Here is a 17,714-nt window from a genome sequence, read left to right as displayed (position 1 = left end):
TATAGCTCGATTGAAGAGAGGATACATCAAAAGAGACTGGACAAAGTACATTTCACTAAAGTTCTTCTTCACATGTGATCGTCTACAAAATAATGAGATAGATCTTGCAAACTTATTTATTAAGCTGTTGCCAATATCAATATTTGAGAAGTTGAGGTATAAGATTGGAATGTGTCATCTCTTAGATGAGTGGATTGTCTATTGAGTTAATACATGAATAACTATTCATATTCCGTAGGTTCTATTAACCTTTATAGATAAGAATGTATGTATTTATTATGATACTTAATATGATGATTTTTGGAATGATTTCTCAACTTAGAAATAAGGTTTTTCTTTCCCCATTATAAAGATGAAAGAAGAAGACATTTGAATAAAATGATCTCTACACTCTATTCCTCATGTATCTTTGTCTATATTATTTCTAGCATATTACTTTTTTTTTTTTTTATAACAAGTACTTCATATTTAATATTATTCTTATATATTCTATTAAATAAATAGTGGTATGTATCTGTATTTTGATGGTATCTTTAGTGAAAAGTCAAAACCCCAATATTCCTTGAAAACCCTTAACGGTGTCGTATTTTACTCGTATCGAGATATCTAGAGTGGAGAGGTTTGAGTTGTAGGAGAGGAGGAGGAAGAAATGGGAGGAGGAGAAGAAGATCAACAGAAATTGAAGAACACAGCAGCAGCAGCGTATGACTACGAGAATGATCCGAGATGGGCAGATTATTGGTCCAATATACTCATTCCTCCTCACATGGCTTCTCGTTCTGATGTCGTCGACCATTTCAAGCGCAAGTTTTATCAACGATACATAGTCAGTATCTTAACTTATTCGAAATCATTCCACTTCACATGGGGTTTACTACTACATTATCTTTTATTAATTAATGTGTTAATCTCGATTACTCTTGTTTATACTTTGTTGGGACTTGGGACTCCGGTTTTTATGTTTTCAAGCCCTAGTCTTACAAGGCTCTTAGTTCTAAATTTTTCTTAATTCAATTTAACCAAAGGGTTTCTGGAAAAGGTTGGGTTTTGGGTAAATCAGTGGCTTATACTTCATTCCAAGTTGAGAGGGGTTCATTGATTATTTGTTATAATGTCTACAATGGATGAATTTAATGGTATTAGCTTGTAACTCTGAGTTGATTGTACACAAATTTCAGGGACTTCTACTCTCTGCACTGAAAATATCTGTAAAATTTTCCAAATATTGCATCTCTTTTCTTTGTGGTGTGGATTGTTTGAGTATGTCATTCTTCAAAATGAAGCTGAGTTTTTAGGCTTTTTTTTTGTTTCAAAAACACAATCCTTTAGTTTTGTCAAAAACTCTATTTTTTGGGGTTCCCAGCCAGAAATCAAAGAAATAAAAAATGAAGTCTACTTAAAATTAAGATTATTGTTAGATGTATACCTTATTTCACCTGATTAATCACCTCATCCTCCCTTTTCTTGGGGGAACAGAGGAAAGTCAGAAGGGAGGCTCCTAATCATGTCAAATAATAGTGTGTGAATACTCCTAGGCTCTTAGCAATGTTTTCCTGATACCAAAATGAGATTTTTAAAACACAATAATGATAAGAGTGGGGAGTCGGTTCAAGTTCTTGAAGTAGCCCTTCTGCAATTTTGACAGATGCTTTAGCTTTGTTGTACTTAAAATACCATTTCAGATATCTGCAGTGGGACACATCTTTACATTTTTGTGTTGATCTTGGGGTATTGCTTTGGTTTGTTTGATTCTATATCCATTATTTTCAGGACCCTGGTCTAGTGGTTGAGCCAATGGCTACCAGCAGTTCGTCCCAACCAGCAAAACCATCAGTTGCTCAACCATCATCATCATCGTCCACACCTTCTAATAACCAGCCAAGACAGCGTAACTCTGGTATGATTTTTTTTTAGTTTCAACTAAATGGGAAGTGCCTTCCTTCTGGAGAAATTATTCACTTCAGATATAAATCTTTGGTTCATTTAAATGCAATTTATGTAATTTTTCTTGTGTAGGTCAAGCTAGTAGAACTTCAGGCACGCCAACTACTCCAACTTCAAATCCGACATCACTTCGCTGGGACCGAAATACTATACAATTTTCAGTGAATGCTTGGGTACTGTATATTCACATGTACACTAGATATGGGAAACATGTGGACATTTTCCTTATAGAAACACAATAATATTGTAGAAAATCATGTTTGAGTTAGAATATTGAAGTTTTTGATATACCGTAGAGATCAAATGGTCAACTTATTATTATTAGCAGTAACGGAAAGGTGGATTATATACAACAAGGGCAGAATCTTCATGCCTTTAAACTAATATATCTCGTGTACCTACATAGGGTAGAGTGTGTCTATGGAAAATTTCAGTATAGGATTTTTCTTCCCAAGGATCTTCTACAACCTTGTTTTCAATTTATTTGTTATTTGAAATCTGGCATGGTCATAAAATTGAAAAAGAAAAGCAGAAAGGTTGTGAGGAAGAGTTGATTTTAGTATCAGTTGGAGACAACTTTGCATAATAGCCTTTTATTTCTCGAGGTCGCTGTGATATCAAAAATAGTATTGGTTTAAGTTATTCTAGTGACTAGATGTCTAGATCTGTGAAAAAAAAAATACTCGTGTACATGTTTGTGTCAGATTTGTTTACTTTAGCCTCATTCGTTAGTTATTCTAAATGTCATGGTGCATTAATTTTTTCTGCACTCCACCCCCACCCCCTCCAAAAAAGTGTCTTTTGTCGTCTGTTGCATAAGTTGGACACATCATAGAAATTCTATGCTAAGACCTCTCGGAAACTTGTGAGTCAAGGTTTCTTGAAGTTCCTATCATCATTTTGCTTCTCCAAGGCTAATTTTTCATTATCATTTCTTCTTGTTTCCTGGTATATTCTCTTGTGCCTTTGAGCTGAAGTTTGGGACACACTGAACACCATATTGATAATTGGATTTGATACTGTTGCATTGGTATTACTACAAAAATAATCAGAGAGTTCTTCAATTGCTTATTTTAATGAAGTAGCTCTGAAATTGCTTTCTGGTATCTTCCTGCAGGTTTTTGTTGTTGCAGTTCTCTCAATATTTCCGCTTACACCTGCAAATCTGTCGAACAGAGCATATCGACTGTCCTTCTTGGGAACTGCATGTTCTTCGCTATATTCATTATACTCTGTATATGGGGTAAGATTTTTTTTTAAATTTTTTTGTTGAGCTACATATGTGGGATCAGTTTTATGTCCTTTGGGCTAGTGAGGCTATTTCTGATCTGGTAACTTTTTGTAGAAACCGAGGGCTTGGAATTTACAAGCAGTGCAAGTTTGGTTCCAGTCAGTTATTGTGACGAAGGATTTCATCTCCTTCATTTACTGTCTCACATTTGTCACTTCCCATCTTTACCTGAAATGTAAGCTATGCTCCAGTTTGTGTTTTTTCTTTTGATGCTATATTCTCCTTAGTGTATAGCAGCTGTTCAACTTCATTTAATAATTTGTTCATGACCAATGATATGCAGTTTCTTTGATTCCTGTTTTATGCCGATCACTTGAACATGTTGGTAAATTTCTTCGACGTAACTTCGGCAGATCTTCTTTGTACAGGTATAAAGCTGTTTCGTTGTGTTTCCAATGAATTTAAAAAGCTGTTTTTCTTGAAATTGTTAGTCAGATGAAATAATCATTTGAAGTCAACACATTCTTGATTAGGAGAAATGCAGTACAACAATCCTAATAAATAATCAAATAACTGTACTACAGGAATCTTTATGTTTCGAACAAATATGTGATATAGGTTTCTGTAACAGCTCACTCTTACTGTTAATATGGATTTAATCAAATGTGTCTGACGTATTATGAATAAAACTAATTGTAGCTGACCTGCAATTGTGATTGCACGCAATTCTTTTTGTATATCATCTCTTCTTGAAGTTATCATCTATGTGAACCTTCTAGTTTATATGACCTTTTCCCTTCCTGTCAAAACATCGAAAGCTTTGTACATCTGTGATTATATTTAAATGCCATCTGGTGAATGTTTTTATTTGATACCCCTTCCCTGCTCATTTCTTATTGATGGTAGGTTGGGTGTTTCAGAGTTATTTCATGTCTGTACTTGTTGACCACCTACAGGAAGTACTTAGAAGAGGCTTGCGTATGGGTCGAGTCAAACGTTACTACTCTCAACATACTATCTTCACAGGCTGAAATTGGACTGGGATTTCTTCTGGTTGTCTCTCTATTATCGTAAGTGTCAACTTATTCCTGTCCCTTACTGGTGCTTGTTATCTTGCTTGACGTTCTTATTTTAGTTTTTATATGCATCTAACTGTTCATGTTCATGAAATTTCAGGTGGCAGCGTAATATTATACAAACATTCATGTATTGGCAGGTTTGTCTTTTACTTTCATTTTCATTCTTTTATCATCGGGATCTTTGCCTTTAAATATGATTTATCTCTTTGATTGAAACAAACAATTAAAATTGTGAGAGCATGTTGTTTCTTTCTTCTGTCTCTGTTTCCTTGTTGTTTAATGGAAACATTTGTTGTTGGAATTGAAAATTGGTTCAGCACGTAGTTGGATGTATGTACTTGATCAGGGTTAGGTATGCACCTATTTATTCCAACGACCACACCTCATTTGCCACCCCGCATACTTTGACAGCATCATGATTCAGAATTTTCAGTTGATGAAATAGTTGCAGTTATAGTATCTTAATCTTGTCCGTTTTCCTTGGTCTGGTACATGTTACCTTAGGCAGCTTCAATATTCAACTATTCCCATTTGTCAAAATATTTTGTTATAATGACTAATATGCAACTCTGTCCAGATATTGAAGCTTATGTATCATGCTCCTGCTACTGCTGGTTACCATCAGAATGTGTGGGCTAAGATCGGAGGGCTTGTAAATCCAGTTGTTCAACGTGCCCCGTTCTTGAATACTCCTATTTCAACTATTCAGAGATGGTGGTTCAGGTAGGAGACTTGCTGAAAGATATACAAGAGTTTTAGGGGCATGAAATACTTTTTTGGGATTATACTTTGTCCTGAAGGGTGACTATAAAACTAGAATTGTCTAGTTAATATTCCTAATAATTGCCTGTGGGAGTTACTTCCATCCAAGTTTCCCCCTTTTTGGGATGTGATTTTTCCTTTGTTTAACTGCTTTATTTTGTAAACCTAAATTCTCCAAGAACTCTAGTTTTACTATCTACTAATTACACTTCTATTCCTCTTGCATGTTTCGATTTTTGACGCCTATTCCCATGAATGGTGATCCTTTGATTCGCCGCTAAAGTTATACTAGGATTATTTGTATATGAACTGCATATACTTCTGTAGTGTCTACCTCCTCTGATGAAAATGCAGGGTTTGCTATACTCTACCCTCTCAAGACCGGGTTATATTGGATATGTTAACGTTAGGGCTGGCAAGGGGACGGGACGGGATGGGACGAAGGGGGACGGGACGGGACGAGATGGATGACGGGGAGAGGGGATTTGATACGGGACAGGGATTGGAGGATAAAAATAGGTCTCATTCCGTTCCACTATATATACGGAATGGGATGAAATTTGGGGGAACGGGACGAGACGAGACGGTACAGGATGGGACGGGGGATTTTTTCTTTTTAAATACTTATATATTTGTATTGAAATTACACGTCTTTAGCTAATAAATTTTAAATTTAATTTTTGATTTTCAAATATCAAAATAAATTTTCAAATTTGAAGTTTCAATTTTCAAATTTCAAGATTCATGTTTTAAATATCAAGTTTCAACTTTAAAGTTTTAAATTTTAAATTTGAGAAGTTTAAATTTGTAATTAAAATATTTTAAAGTAATGTAAATTGTAAACTTTAAATTAAGTATTTTAAAATTAGTTTAGTACTTAAGTATATATTTAATTGTATATATTAAAATTAAAATGCAAAACAATAATTATATAAAAAAATAACTTGAACAATAGTTAAAACCTTCAAATTTATTCAATAGAACTTAGAAGTTACAATAACAAATATTAGTAGAGTAACTAATCTACGCAACCACCTTCTAGGAAGGGTTCTATTTCAATAAGTTCTCATATGTAAAACTAATATTTGTTACAGATATAAGATGAGCAACTAATTTTACGCAGCCACCTTCTAGGAAGGGTTCTGTTTCAATTAGTTCTTGAAAGTAATCTAAAAATATCTGTTTTCTCCTTTAAAATTCAATTCTAATTGTAGCATCATATCTATGGTGATATCCTCCGGTGTTGGCAAACTTGTTAGAAATTCTTGTGCCTCTAATTCATCATCACTGCATTTAATTTGTGTTTTGATCCAACTTGATTGGTTTTTTACTTAACTTTGGCAAATTGTTATTCCTCCTTTCAGCATTGCACCAGTCTCTAAATAAAACTGTTGTTTCCAAATTGTCTTCCGCCAATGAATGTCTATGATCACCAATTTGAAACCTTGCCGCACTGAAAGCAGCCTCCGATGCAACTGATGAAGCTTGAATAGCTAGAACATCACGAACCATTTTGCTCAAAGTTGGAAATGCATCGCTTCGCCTACTCCACCATCCTAATAAATCTTCATTGCTATCTTTGATTTCCAATACTTCTAAAGATTGATTAAAATATTCTTCAAAATATCACGATTAGTAGAATTAAGCCAAAAAAACCTCGCATATAATTTGAAATTGAAAGTGACAAATCAATCTCAACATTAGAAGTTTGACCAACTTCTCCTTGAAAATTTTCCGTAGTTCTCTATTTTTCATACAACAGTTTTGCTTCTACTTTTATGCTAGACTTACACGTGTGACAATTTGAAATTTCTTCTGGTAAAATTTCTAAAGTTTCATAAAAAGTGTCAACAAGGCCTTGCACACCTTGTAATTTATAAGCAGGATGAAGTAAAGTAGCCGTTAAAAAAACTTGAGGAATAGGAAAAAAATATTTTTAAAATTTTTCAATCATACCTTCAATTGCAACTCTAAATTTATCTATTTTTTTATATTTACAAAATTGAATTGAAAGAGTACAAATATTTATTAATATGGATGAAATAGTAGGATAATAAATTCGCGAAAACATGGTAGTAGCATAATAAAAAAGTCTTAAAAATTGTAATAGTTCTTTAATTTTTTCCCAATCTTCATCACAAATTCTATCTAATGGGTCAGCATTATGAGCATAGAAACCATTTGTATGAGTCTTCTATATTTGTAAGCAACCCAAAGCATTTTGTAAAGAGAATTCCACCTTGTTTTAATATGTTTTGGAATTTTTCTAGGTGACAATTCACATAGTAAACAACGCTCATTAAATTCCCTAATTCTAGCAGCATTGTTTGTATGAAAAATCCAGGAAACAACATATTCAACTTTTACGCTACCACAATCAAATAATGAAATACCATCTTGTACAACTAAATTTAATATATGTGCAACACATTTAACATGAAAAACATTATTGTCAATTGGACATAATCTAACTTTTAACATTTTAGCAGCGTTGTATTATTAGATGCATTATCTAATGCGACAACCATTATTTTATCTATAGTCATGTAATAATCTAAAACACTTAAAATATTTGAATCTAAATATGCATCAGTTTTTTTTCTCTATACATAGTTATAACTTATAATTCTTTTTTGCAAATTCCAATTATGATCAATCCAAGGTGCAGTAATAGTTAAATAATCATTTCCATTAACACTACGACCCATGTCCGAAGTTATAGACACTCTACTATCTAATATGCTAAATATACAACGGAAAAATTGACGATGTTTACCTTGAAATTCAAAAACGTCAGATTTAACAGTATTTCTTGAAAAGCCTCTATAATCCGGATTATAAGTTTGTTGAATATATTCAATAAAATCGGGATTTGAAGGAAAACTATAAGACAAACCACAAACAGAAATCATTTTAGCTAAATTTTCCCGATCTAATTCTTTATTATATTTACGTTGTGTTATTGGACCAGCGGGGCTAAAAGGATCTAATGTTCCTTGAACCATGTTAGAAGCCCCTATCAATGCATTACCGGTAATATCTAATTCATTAATTGAAATTCCCTTTTTTCTATTGGCTAATGCTTTAACTTCTTTATATTGAATCGACACACAAGATAATAGATGTCTATTTAATCACCCCGTTCCACCTTGACCCCCACCTTGTTTATGTTTAAAAAGTTGCTTACACTTATTAAAAATAGCAACACTATTTTCTTTATCGAAAGTCATAAATTGCAACACAATAGAAGTTTTAGGTCGTTGATACTTCACCTTCTCCCTTGTGGGAGGTATAAGGGGTGGATGTCCAAAATTTTGCTCCGGTAAATTGATAGTCTCATTTGGAACTTCTGTCACCGGACTAGTAGGTGTTTCTTCTAACTCTTCTCCTCCCAAATCAACTTCTACTTCTTCACCTGAATTTCCATCAACATTAGGATTAATATTACCATAACGTCGTTTTAAACTTTCGTGATCGAGTTGAATATTTGAATCAATATCATAAGGAGAATCATCAACAAGTAGAATCATTTATGTTAAATCTAACTCTACTCGTTGATTTAGATGAAGTACCACCACTTTTACTACTCTTTTTTTCTTTACTATTTTTTTTAACCAAAATTAAATAATTTAAAAAGTCTACTTTCTTCGTCATCTAGTGCTTTCTGTTTTTTCCTTTACCACTATTTTTTTTGCTAGAACTCATACTTAATTATATATAAAGTGTAATATAAAAATAATAATAACACAAAAATAAAGACGAAAAATAAAATATAAATATTATGAAACGAATGTACCAAACGTCTGCGTTAATAACAGACGTTAAACCGATTGTTGAAGCTTGTGGTTTATTGTAACTTTTAATTTGAAACTCTAACCAATACTTGATAACAAATATGAGATAATATAATTATGTTTATTGATATAATATGAAAATTTCAAATTGAAAATTGAAATATATGGATTCTAATAATATGAGAATTAAAATGGAATAGAAATTAAGATTGACATTTGAGAGTTGAGAGGATATAGAAAATAGATGAGAGAAATGAGAATAGATGATTTTGTAAGAAATAGTAGGGAATAGGTGTATTTATAATATTAAAAATGGGTTAAAATGTAATTATTATAATTTGAGGGTTTAAAATAAAATTTTAAAAGTAGGGGGGTGGTAAAGGATGGTAGGGGGTGTTTGGGAACACAAAAAGGGGCAAAAATCCATTTGGGGAGGGGGGGGGGGGGCACTAGCCGTTTCCCTAAAAAAGAAAAAGAGGGGATCCTGCGAACCGGCCGGCTCAACCGGGCCAAGTCGACCGGGACGCAAAGGTGAATCGGCCCCTGACCGATCCCCTCATCCTCCACCCCTTAAACCCCCTAAACCCTAGGGGACGGGACAAGTTCGAAACGGGGCGGATCGAGACGCGGAACATCCCGTTCTCCCTGCCACCCCAAGTTGACGTATACCTGTTTGATGAATATTTGGTTCATAACTAAAGACGTCTATTTGGTTTCAAGTTTGGATAGGGCTTTGTTTGCTATTTCACCATTTATCTATAATAAAATAAAGTAATTACAAGGAAAGATGTAATCAAGGATATAATGATCTTTTAGTTGTGTTATCCAAGTGTTGCTAGTGTTAAATTTTCATAATGTACAAGTCATTGTGCTTTGAGGTGGTTATAGTTTGAATAAAAATGGACCAAAAATGAAAAATTAATCAATCCGATAGTTTTTTTTGGATTTTAAAAAATTGATAATATTTTATTTGGTTTTATTACAAAAAAGTTCAAACCAAATTGATAAATTGTATACGTAAATTTTAGAATGTTATATAGTTATAACTAATTTCCATGATAAAATTATTTATAATAGACTAATGAACTTTATACACTTCAACTATTTCTTAAAAGAAATATTTAGTCAAAGAAATAACTAGTATAAGATTTATCAAAAATAAAATGAAATTGTATGTTATTCACTTAATTAAAACTTAAAAGAGTTTTAAAAATTTCTTCATAATCCAAGAGAATTATAGCTCCTATAATAGAAGGGTAACGGATAATAATTTTGAAAAGAATAAAAAAAGGATTTTCCTAACCGTAGAAAGGGAAGAGGGAACCGAAGATAGAAATAACTAATCAATGAATGTGTTGTATTAATTTAATTTTAATTTTGATTTTAATAAAAAAATTCTAACTTAAAACCGACCCGTAAGCACTCCCAATTGTAGTACCAAACAGTTTTGGTATTGCATATATCTAAAACAGAATTAATTTAAATGTGTGGAATAAAATAATTTCGAATTTTATACACGATTAATTCAAATAATTAATTCTGTCATTGAAATTACAACACGGTAGTAAAAGGAATTAACCAAGAACAAAAAATAATTTGTATGTTAATTCATCATGGTTACTGATGGGTGTGTTTTTACATGAGAAAATACTTCATTTCAAATCTCTTTGGTATAAAAATAAAGATTACTCAGTAAAAAGGTAATAAAACTATAGATAATTATAGCCATGGAGGTGAGATCACTATGAAATTAATAAAAGTATATATATCATTTTCAGAGTTCTTATTGCCAAAATGTACCCAGCCACCGTTACCCCATCTTACATTCGTAATGTTTTGTTAAATTAACGTATAAATATATTTTAGATAATCTTTTATTCATAAATTTATCAAACACTAGGTTTTTTTTAATAAAAAAAACTCATTTAATTTATAATAATAATAAATTTTTTTTAAAAAAACTGTTTCCGCAGAAAATATTTGGCTAATGCATAAACGTGCTTATATTTACTTGATTTTAACTAGCATCTATTCTCTCCAAACTTCTAGTGTTTATAAGTACATACTTAAATGAACTTGTACAAAGTTATGCAAATATACCTATGCATTCCATGTACATTCTATGTGACATTCAACGTGTATTATTTTATCACATGTCGAACGTAGTTAATGTTTAGTATAATTGATTATTTCAAACTTAAAGTCATATCGGAGAAAGTAACATTTAATCTTGATTTACTACGTATTACCAACATTGACCTTGTTTATATAATAATAAATAAAATAAAATAAAAAAATTGTAAAAATAAACATATAATATAATGTACAAGTCCCAAATTCTTTTACCATTAACCATAGCGGTTACTTAACCGCTCTGCAATAACTCTGCACTTGGTTTTTTCCTTGCTCTTTTTCAGTTTGTGCGTTTGACACTAATGTCTCTCCATATCCATGTTGCTTCCCTGCTTTTACTATTATCACCATTTCCCCAAATAATTTCAGGTATCGATTTAGATTTAACTTATATACAGTGACATGACTATGAATTGAATTTAACTTATATTACGTCAAGGGTGGAGATAGAAGTCATGGGTTCCGCAGAACACATTAACTTGTGCTTAAACGGTGTATTTGTGTAAAGAAATTCATTAAATATATGATCGTATTAACATCCACAACTCATAAAGTTGAATACATTGATAGTGTAATCTTTTTGAGAGCATGTGAAATGGTTTTACATTGTTTTCCTCCTTTTTGTCATTTGATCTTGCTGTTGAATTTTTGTCCTCATTGTAATCTTAGATGCATCAAACATAGCTCACAAAAATAAATGCTTTAAATACGAGAGATTGTAACGTTCAATGTTCTAAAATCTCGTGAATTTTTTACATTTGTTTTCATTAGGTCAAGAATCTTTCAAGAAAGTTGTATATAAGCTCAGTAAGCCACTAATCAGTGATGATGGGAAGGTTTATTTGTGTTCAGAAAAGAAATTTTTTGCCTTTGAAAGCAATGGTTCTGTCGCATGGACGTTATCTCTCAGTTACAGATGCAGTTCAAGCATAGCTCCAGTTCAAGGAGAATCACGAAAGGCAAGGCTTCACTTTAAAACTGAATCTGATAAATAGACCGTCATATGAGCAATTAGACTTTGACATTCTAATCATGTGAACTGTCAAGTGTATAATACTTTAAAACAAATAAGCTATAGGCGATGTTACGTATAAGCAAATGATCTGTTAGGCCTGTATAAGTTTTCTATAAAAATGCTATCATACTGTTTGTTTCTCCCTCTAGGGATGAAGCAAAGAGTGGATGTCATGCCTGTAAGGTTCAACATTCCTCTATTCTGGAGTTGTTAACCTCAGACTTTGGCAATGTCTGTATGAAAATGCATATAAGCCTCTGATTGTCGTTAACTCATTTTCAATCAGACTTTTTTGGTCATTATGTGTTAAACTTCCTCATTCATGTACCCTTGTTTGTTCAATTAGTTGGTATTAAGTCTTTTAGTAGTTGTGGTTGGCTCTTAATAATGCAAAGCTACTTTTGGTAGATATATGTGCTTGCAGAAGATAGAGTGCTGAAGATCAACCCGTTGAACGTAGGAAGTTCTGAAACAGCTGTAGAATTGTTCTTTGGTTCGGAATATGAAAGAGTAGGGGATATTGTTGGCCTTGCAGTAAGTATATCCAGTTCCTGTGTACTTATCAATGTCAAAAACCGGGGTCTCTTTGCTTACCGGTTGCAAGGAAAACTGTACTGGAGTGTTGGCCCGGTGCTTTATCAGCATGGATATCGTCAAGGTTGTAGGAAAAATATAACAGAATGTTATTTTTCCTCAGTCCCCGTGATCGATCACTGTGAAGCTAGCATATATGTAAGGTTTTCGTATTCCAAGCTTTTTAATCTTGTCCTTTGCACTAAGCTCTATCTTGCATTTTCAAAACCATTTTTTTTTCAACTGCAGATTTCTAACAATCAAGGAGAAATTTATGCTTTGTCAACTCGTAGTCCACATTTCAAATGGATACAAGATTTCAGTTCATTCGGAAGCACACTTACCATGAAAGCGGGGAACAACGGTCTGTTGTATGTTACTGAAGCAACTAAAGCTCTGATTCTAGCAGTTGATGTTTCCAGGGGAAGCATTTTGTGGCAGAAAAGCTTTGGACCGCTAAGTATGGAAGATTATGCCCCTGCTGTTGATTTTAATGGTAATATTAGTCCTTACCATATATCACAAACTTCTACTTGAATCGAGCGTTCAAAGGTTCATGTTTATTTCAAATTCAATTCCAGGTTGGATATCTATTGGTTCATTGGACGGATACCTCTATTCCTTTTCACCAAAAGGAGTTCTCAAAAAGTTCCCTATAGTTCTTAACATGCATTCTGTTATCCAAGTCAGTCCTGTTCTTGATTGCTCAGGGTATGCAATCTATGCTTCTCAGACACAGACTGAAGGAAAGGTTACTAGGATTATTGGAGATTACACTTACATCTCCGCGATGAAACCAAAAGGTGTTATCTTCACACTGACTAATCCAGCTACTGGTATCATCTTTTGGTCTGAACAATATCCTGGTAACTACCCCGTCCTTCCCCTAGACCCGAAATCTAGTTCTCTGCAGCATCAATGGATAAATCTAGTTCTCTGCAGCATTCTAACATGCATCCATTATTTACTATTGCGTCAGGTCGATTCTCCTTGGAACTTTTGAAAAGTGACCTGCAATATTTTCTTCTAGATGAAAGTATCCTACTTGCATTTTTTGCTGCTTCAAGTGAGTTTCTTCACAATTACCAATGTTCTGTGTTTACATTGGACATATGATGTCTTAATAGGACTCAATTATCTCATTTGATTGAATAAAACAAATTTCCATTTCTGGAGTTACATATAGAAGCCTAAAGAGGTTTCCATCTGCAACTCATTTGTGCTTAATGTATAGCTAATGGAGAAGGATTTCTGTCCAGGTACTGGGAACCGGCTGCCATGCCGAAGCTCAAGTAAAATTCTGTACCTTCTATATTTTTTTTTATCTTAGATTGTAGCTAGACAATCACGATAAATTACCTAGCATCGTCTCGTGTCAGATGTCACATAATTCTTTTGCATCAGGTCAGAAGTTTGCATTAAGCTGCTCACAGGTTACGCCCGAAAATTTCAGTACCTACACAGGTAACATCCTACATTTGTGTAGTGATATAGATAACCAATTGATAAACCAGAATAATTCCCTTCTTTTTCTTCAGGGAACAAGAAGACAATTTTGCTGTTTCTGATCTTCGAATCTATCATATTGCTAGTACTAGCAATAACAGTAAGATTTTGCTACATGTTTTGGAAGAAAAAGAAGCTTCAAAATCAACATCTTGGGAAATTCTTGGATAAAAGAGTGAGCTGAGCTATATTCCCACTCGCTTTTCACCTTTATGTCTTCTCTTATATGAAATCTGATATTTAAGCTGGAGGCCGCATTTTGTGGATTCAGCTTCTCTCTATGTGCTTCCCCACAAGTTCCTTATCTACTGTACGAAGAATCTTAATTTTACCCTTCACTATGCTTTGGAGACATTCATACTCTAGCTGTCAACATATTTTCTCGTATTTTACCTTGGCTTTGGCGGAGCTCAGCTCCAGTCTAAAGTTACCCCTATTATACTTCATGTTACAAGATGATTTGTTGACAACAAGAGTATGAATGACCTCGACATATAATGGAGAGAGCATAAGTAAGGTATTTCGTATAGTAAAAAGGTATTCCTGAACCTTTTTCCTTTCTTTTGTTCTGTTACTCCCCGTTCTACCGAAACACTGAAACTTGAACTTGTCTTTTTTCTTTTGGTCCAATGTTTCAGCGATCACTTCGACTTCAGAAGAAAGTTTTTGATAGATCAATCACAGAGCTTCAACAAAAGGCTGCTGAGGAAGCAATAGCTAATGATATGCTGGAAAAGATGGGCAATCTAGTTAAACAAAGGGAAAACATAGAGAGGAAGCTCTCAACATCATACAGTTTGGGAAGGGATGAAATTGGTTCTCATTCACCATCTCTCCTTCCTTTGTCCGATCGTAAAACAAGGAGTTTCTCATTTCAAGGAGCAAAGAAAGAGAGTATTACTTTGTTTCATACAGTCAGTGATACTTCTTCTGAAACTAGCTGGAGTGAATGGGACTCTGACACGAACATATCGGAGGATGAAGATGAAATAGACAAGGGAAAGTCGCCTATTGAAATATTCAGTAGCAGTGATGATGAGATTTACCAAGAAGAATATCAGTCTACTACTCCATCTTCCTTTGCTTCCACTTCACGACAGGTTAATGAAATAGAGGAAATGAAACCAGGAGATCAAGAGGACTCCGTTGATCATCCCTTACAGAACCGCATAAGGAAGAGGAAATCATATTGAAGTAGCTAGGTATTGCATTATGTGTGTTAGTTATCCAACTGTACCTTTGTCCAACTTTTGTCCATTACTGACGCCTAACTGGACAAAAAGCTTTCTATTTTAATGGATTGCATAAGCTTAAGTTAATTGACGAGTTTCAATAGCAGCAGAAGCACGAAAAGAAAAAAAGGAGTCGGAAGCTTAGATGGTCACTCAACGTTATTAAGGAAGATTTCATCTGGTGTAGCTAGATAACACATATTTTACATTCCATGTCCTATAAACGAGTAAATTCAGAATAGTACATGCATACAGGTAATAATATGCCATTTCTCAAGCCAAGACAATATTTCATTAATCATAAACAGCACTACGGTATAAAATGCATCATCTTGTATTCATTGTAAGATAGAAGAATAAGGAGTAATAAGGTTACCTTCTTAACAAATACATATGAGTGAGTTGTGCTCAAGTGATGGAAGTGTATAAAAAGACATGGAAAGACGTGTGCATTGACTTGAGTAAACAACGGATTATCTAATTCTCATTGTAGCAGTTGGATTAACATGGAAAAACTTACATATACTTGGTGTTTACATCAAATTGTACAAATTTACCATAATTAAGTGATAAATTAATGTAAAAAAGACATGCATTCACTGGTTGCTTCTTGTCTAATAGGATGCATTCAATACACTATCTTAATCTATCCCACAACATGTTGACAAGTATTGACCTGACTACCTCTAATTACTATTGATTTACGGTCCAATTTTCTTCAAGGCACGCTACCAATACCACCACCATCTGTAGAATTGTTCTTCATTTCAAATAATAATCTCACTGGGAGATCCCTTCGTCAACAATTTGAAGGGTGCAATTCCACTATGTTTGGGTAACACGAGTGACCAGCTCGAGGTTTTGGATTTGCAACACATCAGTCTTTCCGGGAATCTTCATACAACTTTTAGCTTCGGAAGTAGACTGAAAAGCCTCGACTTGTCTTTGTACACCACTATGGATCTTTCAAGTAACAAATTTGAAGGGCATATTCCTAGTATGATGGGAGATCTCATCGCACTACATGTGTTGAAGTTATCTCACAGTGGGTTGCAGGATTATATACCACCATCACTTGGAAAATTATCTTCGAATCATTGGACCTTTCATCCAACAAGCTTTAGGGAGAGATACCAAAACAACTTGTTTCTCTGACGTCTCTTGCAGTTTTAAATCTCTCGTACAATCATCTTGAAGGATGCATTCCAAAAGGAAATCAATTTGATACATTTGAAAAAAAAATATTGCATGAAGGTAATGACAGATTGGGTGGATTCCCAGTTTCAGGAGGTTGTGGAAGTAACTGGACATTCGAGACAAACAACACAACATTTGTGCTGGATGAAGCAAGTGATTTGACATTTCTAAGTGAGCTCAGTTGGAAAGTATTTATTATGGGATATGGTTGTGGATTGATCATTGGATTTTCCATAGCATATGTCATGCTTTCTTCTTGAAATCCAAGTTGGCTTTCAGGGATTGCTGATGATTTAGAATACAGAATAATTATGAGAAGGCGAAGAAGAAGAAGAATTAATGGCATCTAGACATGTTCCCAGTCGCATGATATAATGTCAAATCCTTCAGGTATATATATATATATATATATATATATTCATATTTAGCTCTTTAATGATTCTGTTTTAGTTGATCCTAATGGTATTACATTATATTATATCTTCTAAATATTCTTGTTATATTAGATAAGTGAATGATTTCATGAAAAATAGACATTACACTATTCTTATCTAATCTTATGAAGAAACCATTGTCCCAATAGGGATATCTCAGTAATCAAAATATTATTATAATTCAAAATGTGTTATCATGATCTGAAATTCCAAAGACCATTTCCCTTGTTATGTTAAAGAAAATAACAAAACAATTAGCCAGTGCCAATGACAGATCTAGCTTGTGTTTCCATTGATTCATTTCGATATAAATGTGTAAGAATTGAGATAATTGTTCTGTATCTAACTCTTTCCTTTTAACCTTTTGTGAAATAAATGTAGGCATGCAATGACTTGGGAGATGTAAATGGACAAAGAGGGTGTCTAGCTGAAATATCAAGAACTAGAGTGACTGTGTGAATTGTATTTCACGTTTACAACAGTCAGTATAGAGTTGTCTGTAGTTGATGAATATTTTGGGGCCTTGTCTTGTCAAAGTTCATCTCTACCATATCTAATACTAAGTGCAGACTCTTAAAGATAACTGGTTAAATTAGCTTCTTCATTTTAACCAAGTTCTATCAAAATGTATGTTGTGTGTCGCGTCTTGGGTCATACTAAGAGAGAGACCTCGTTTGGAAGTGATATAGATAAAATTGTTTTCGCCATTGCATAATCTACCACACTGGTAGACATTGGTTATATTATTGAACAGATCAAGGACTATTCGTCTGTGCAATGGAAATAGGAGCAACAACATTGATCCATACATTAA

At 33.6% G+C, this 17,714-nt stretch overlaps 2 protein-coding genes across 2 annotated transcripts; both read left to right on the top strand.

Moving 5' to 3' along the window:
- Window positions 1-517: 517 nt before the first annotated feature.
- Window positions 518-5,230, top strand: LOC101256070 (uncharacterized). The gene is made up of 9 exons (XM_004234641.4): window positions 518-826; window positions 1,771-1,897; window positions 2,017-2,117; window positions 3,062-3,187; window positions 3,290-3,410; window positions 3,519-3,603; window positions 4,132-4,245; window positions 4,352-4,391; window positions 4,832-5,230. Exons 1-9 carry the CDS (start codon window positions 650-652, stop codon window positions 4,979-4,981), a joined length of 1,041 nt encoding a protein of 346 aa, XP_004234689.1. The 5' UTR covers window positions 518-649; the 3' UTR covers window positions 4,982-5,230.
- A 5,307-nt stretch (window positions 5,231-10,537) lies between these two features.
- Window positions 10,538-15,354, top strand: LOC101254280 (protein GAMETE EXPRESSED 3). Its single transcript, XM_069295707.1, has 11 exons — window positions 10,538-10,543; window positions 11,228-11,312; window positions 11,715-11,902; window positions 12,367-12,690; window positions 12,781-13,027; window positions 13,113-13,397; window positions 13,511-13,597; window positions 13,791-13,823; window positions 13,936-13,995; window positions 14,064-14,212; window positions 14,676-15,354. Exons 1-11 carry the CDS (start codon window positions 10,538-10,540, stop codon window positions 15,228-15,230), a joined length of 2,019 nt encoding a protein of 672 aa, XP_069151808.1. The 3' UTR covers window positions 15,231-15,354.
- Window positions 15,355-17,714: the final 2,360 nt, after the last annotated feature.

The sequence above is a fragment of the Solanum lycopersicum genome, chromosome 3 (genome assembly GCF_036512215.1).
Source record: "Solanum lycopersicum chromosome 3, SLM_r2.1".
Taxonomy (NCBI): Eukaryota; Viridiplantae; Streptophyta; class Magnoliopsida; order Solanales; family Solanaceae; genus Solanum; species Solanum lycopersicum.
The sequence above is the reverse complement of the archived record's forward strand: the minus strand, read 5'-3'. Positions and strand labels throughout refer to the sequence as shown.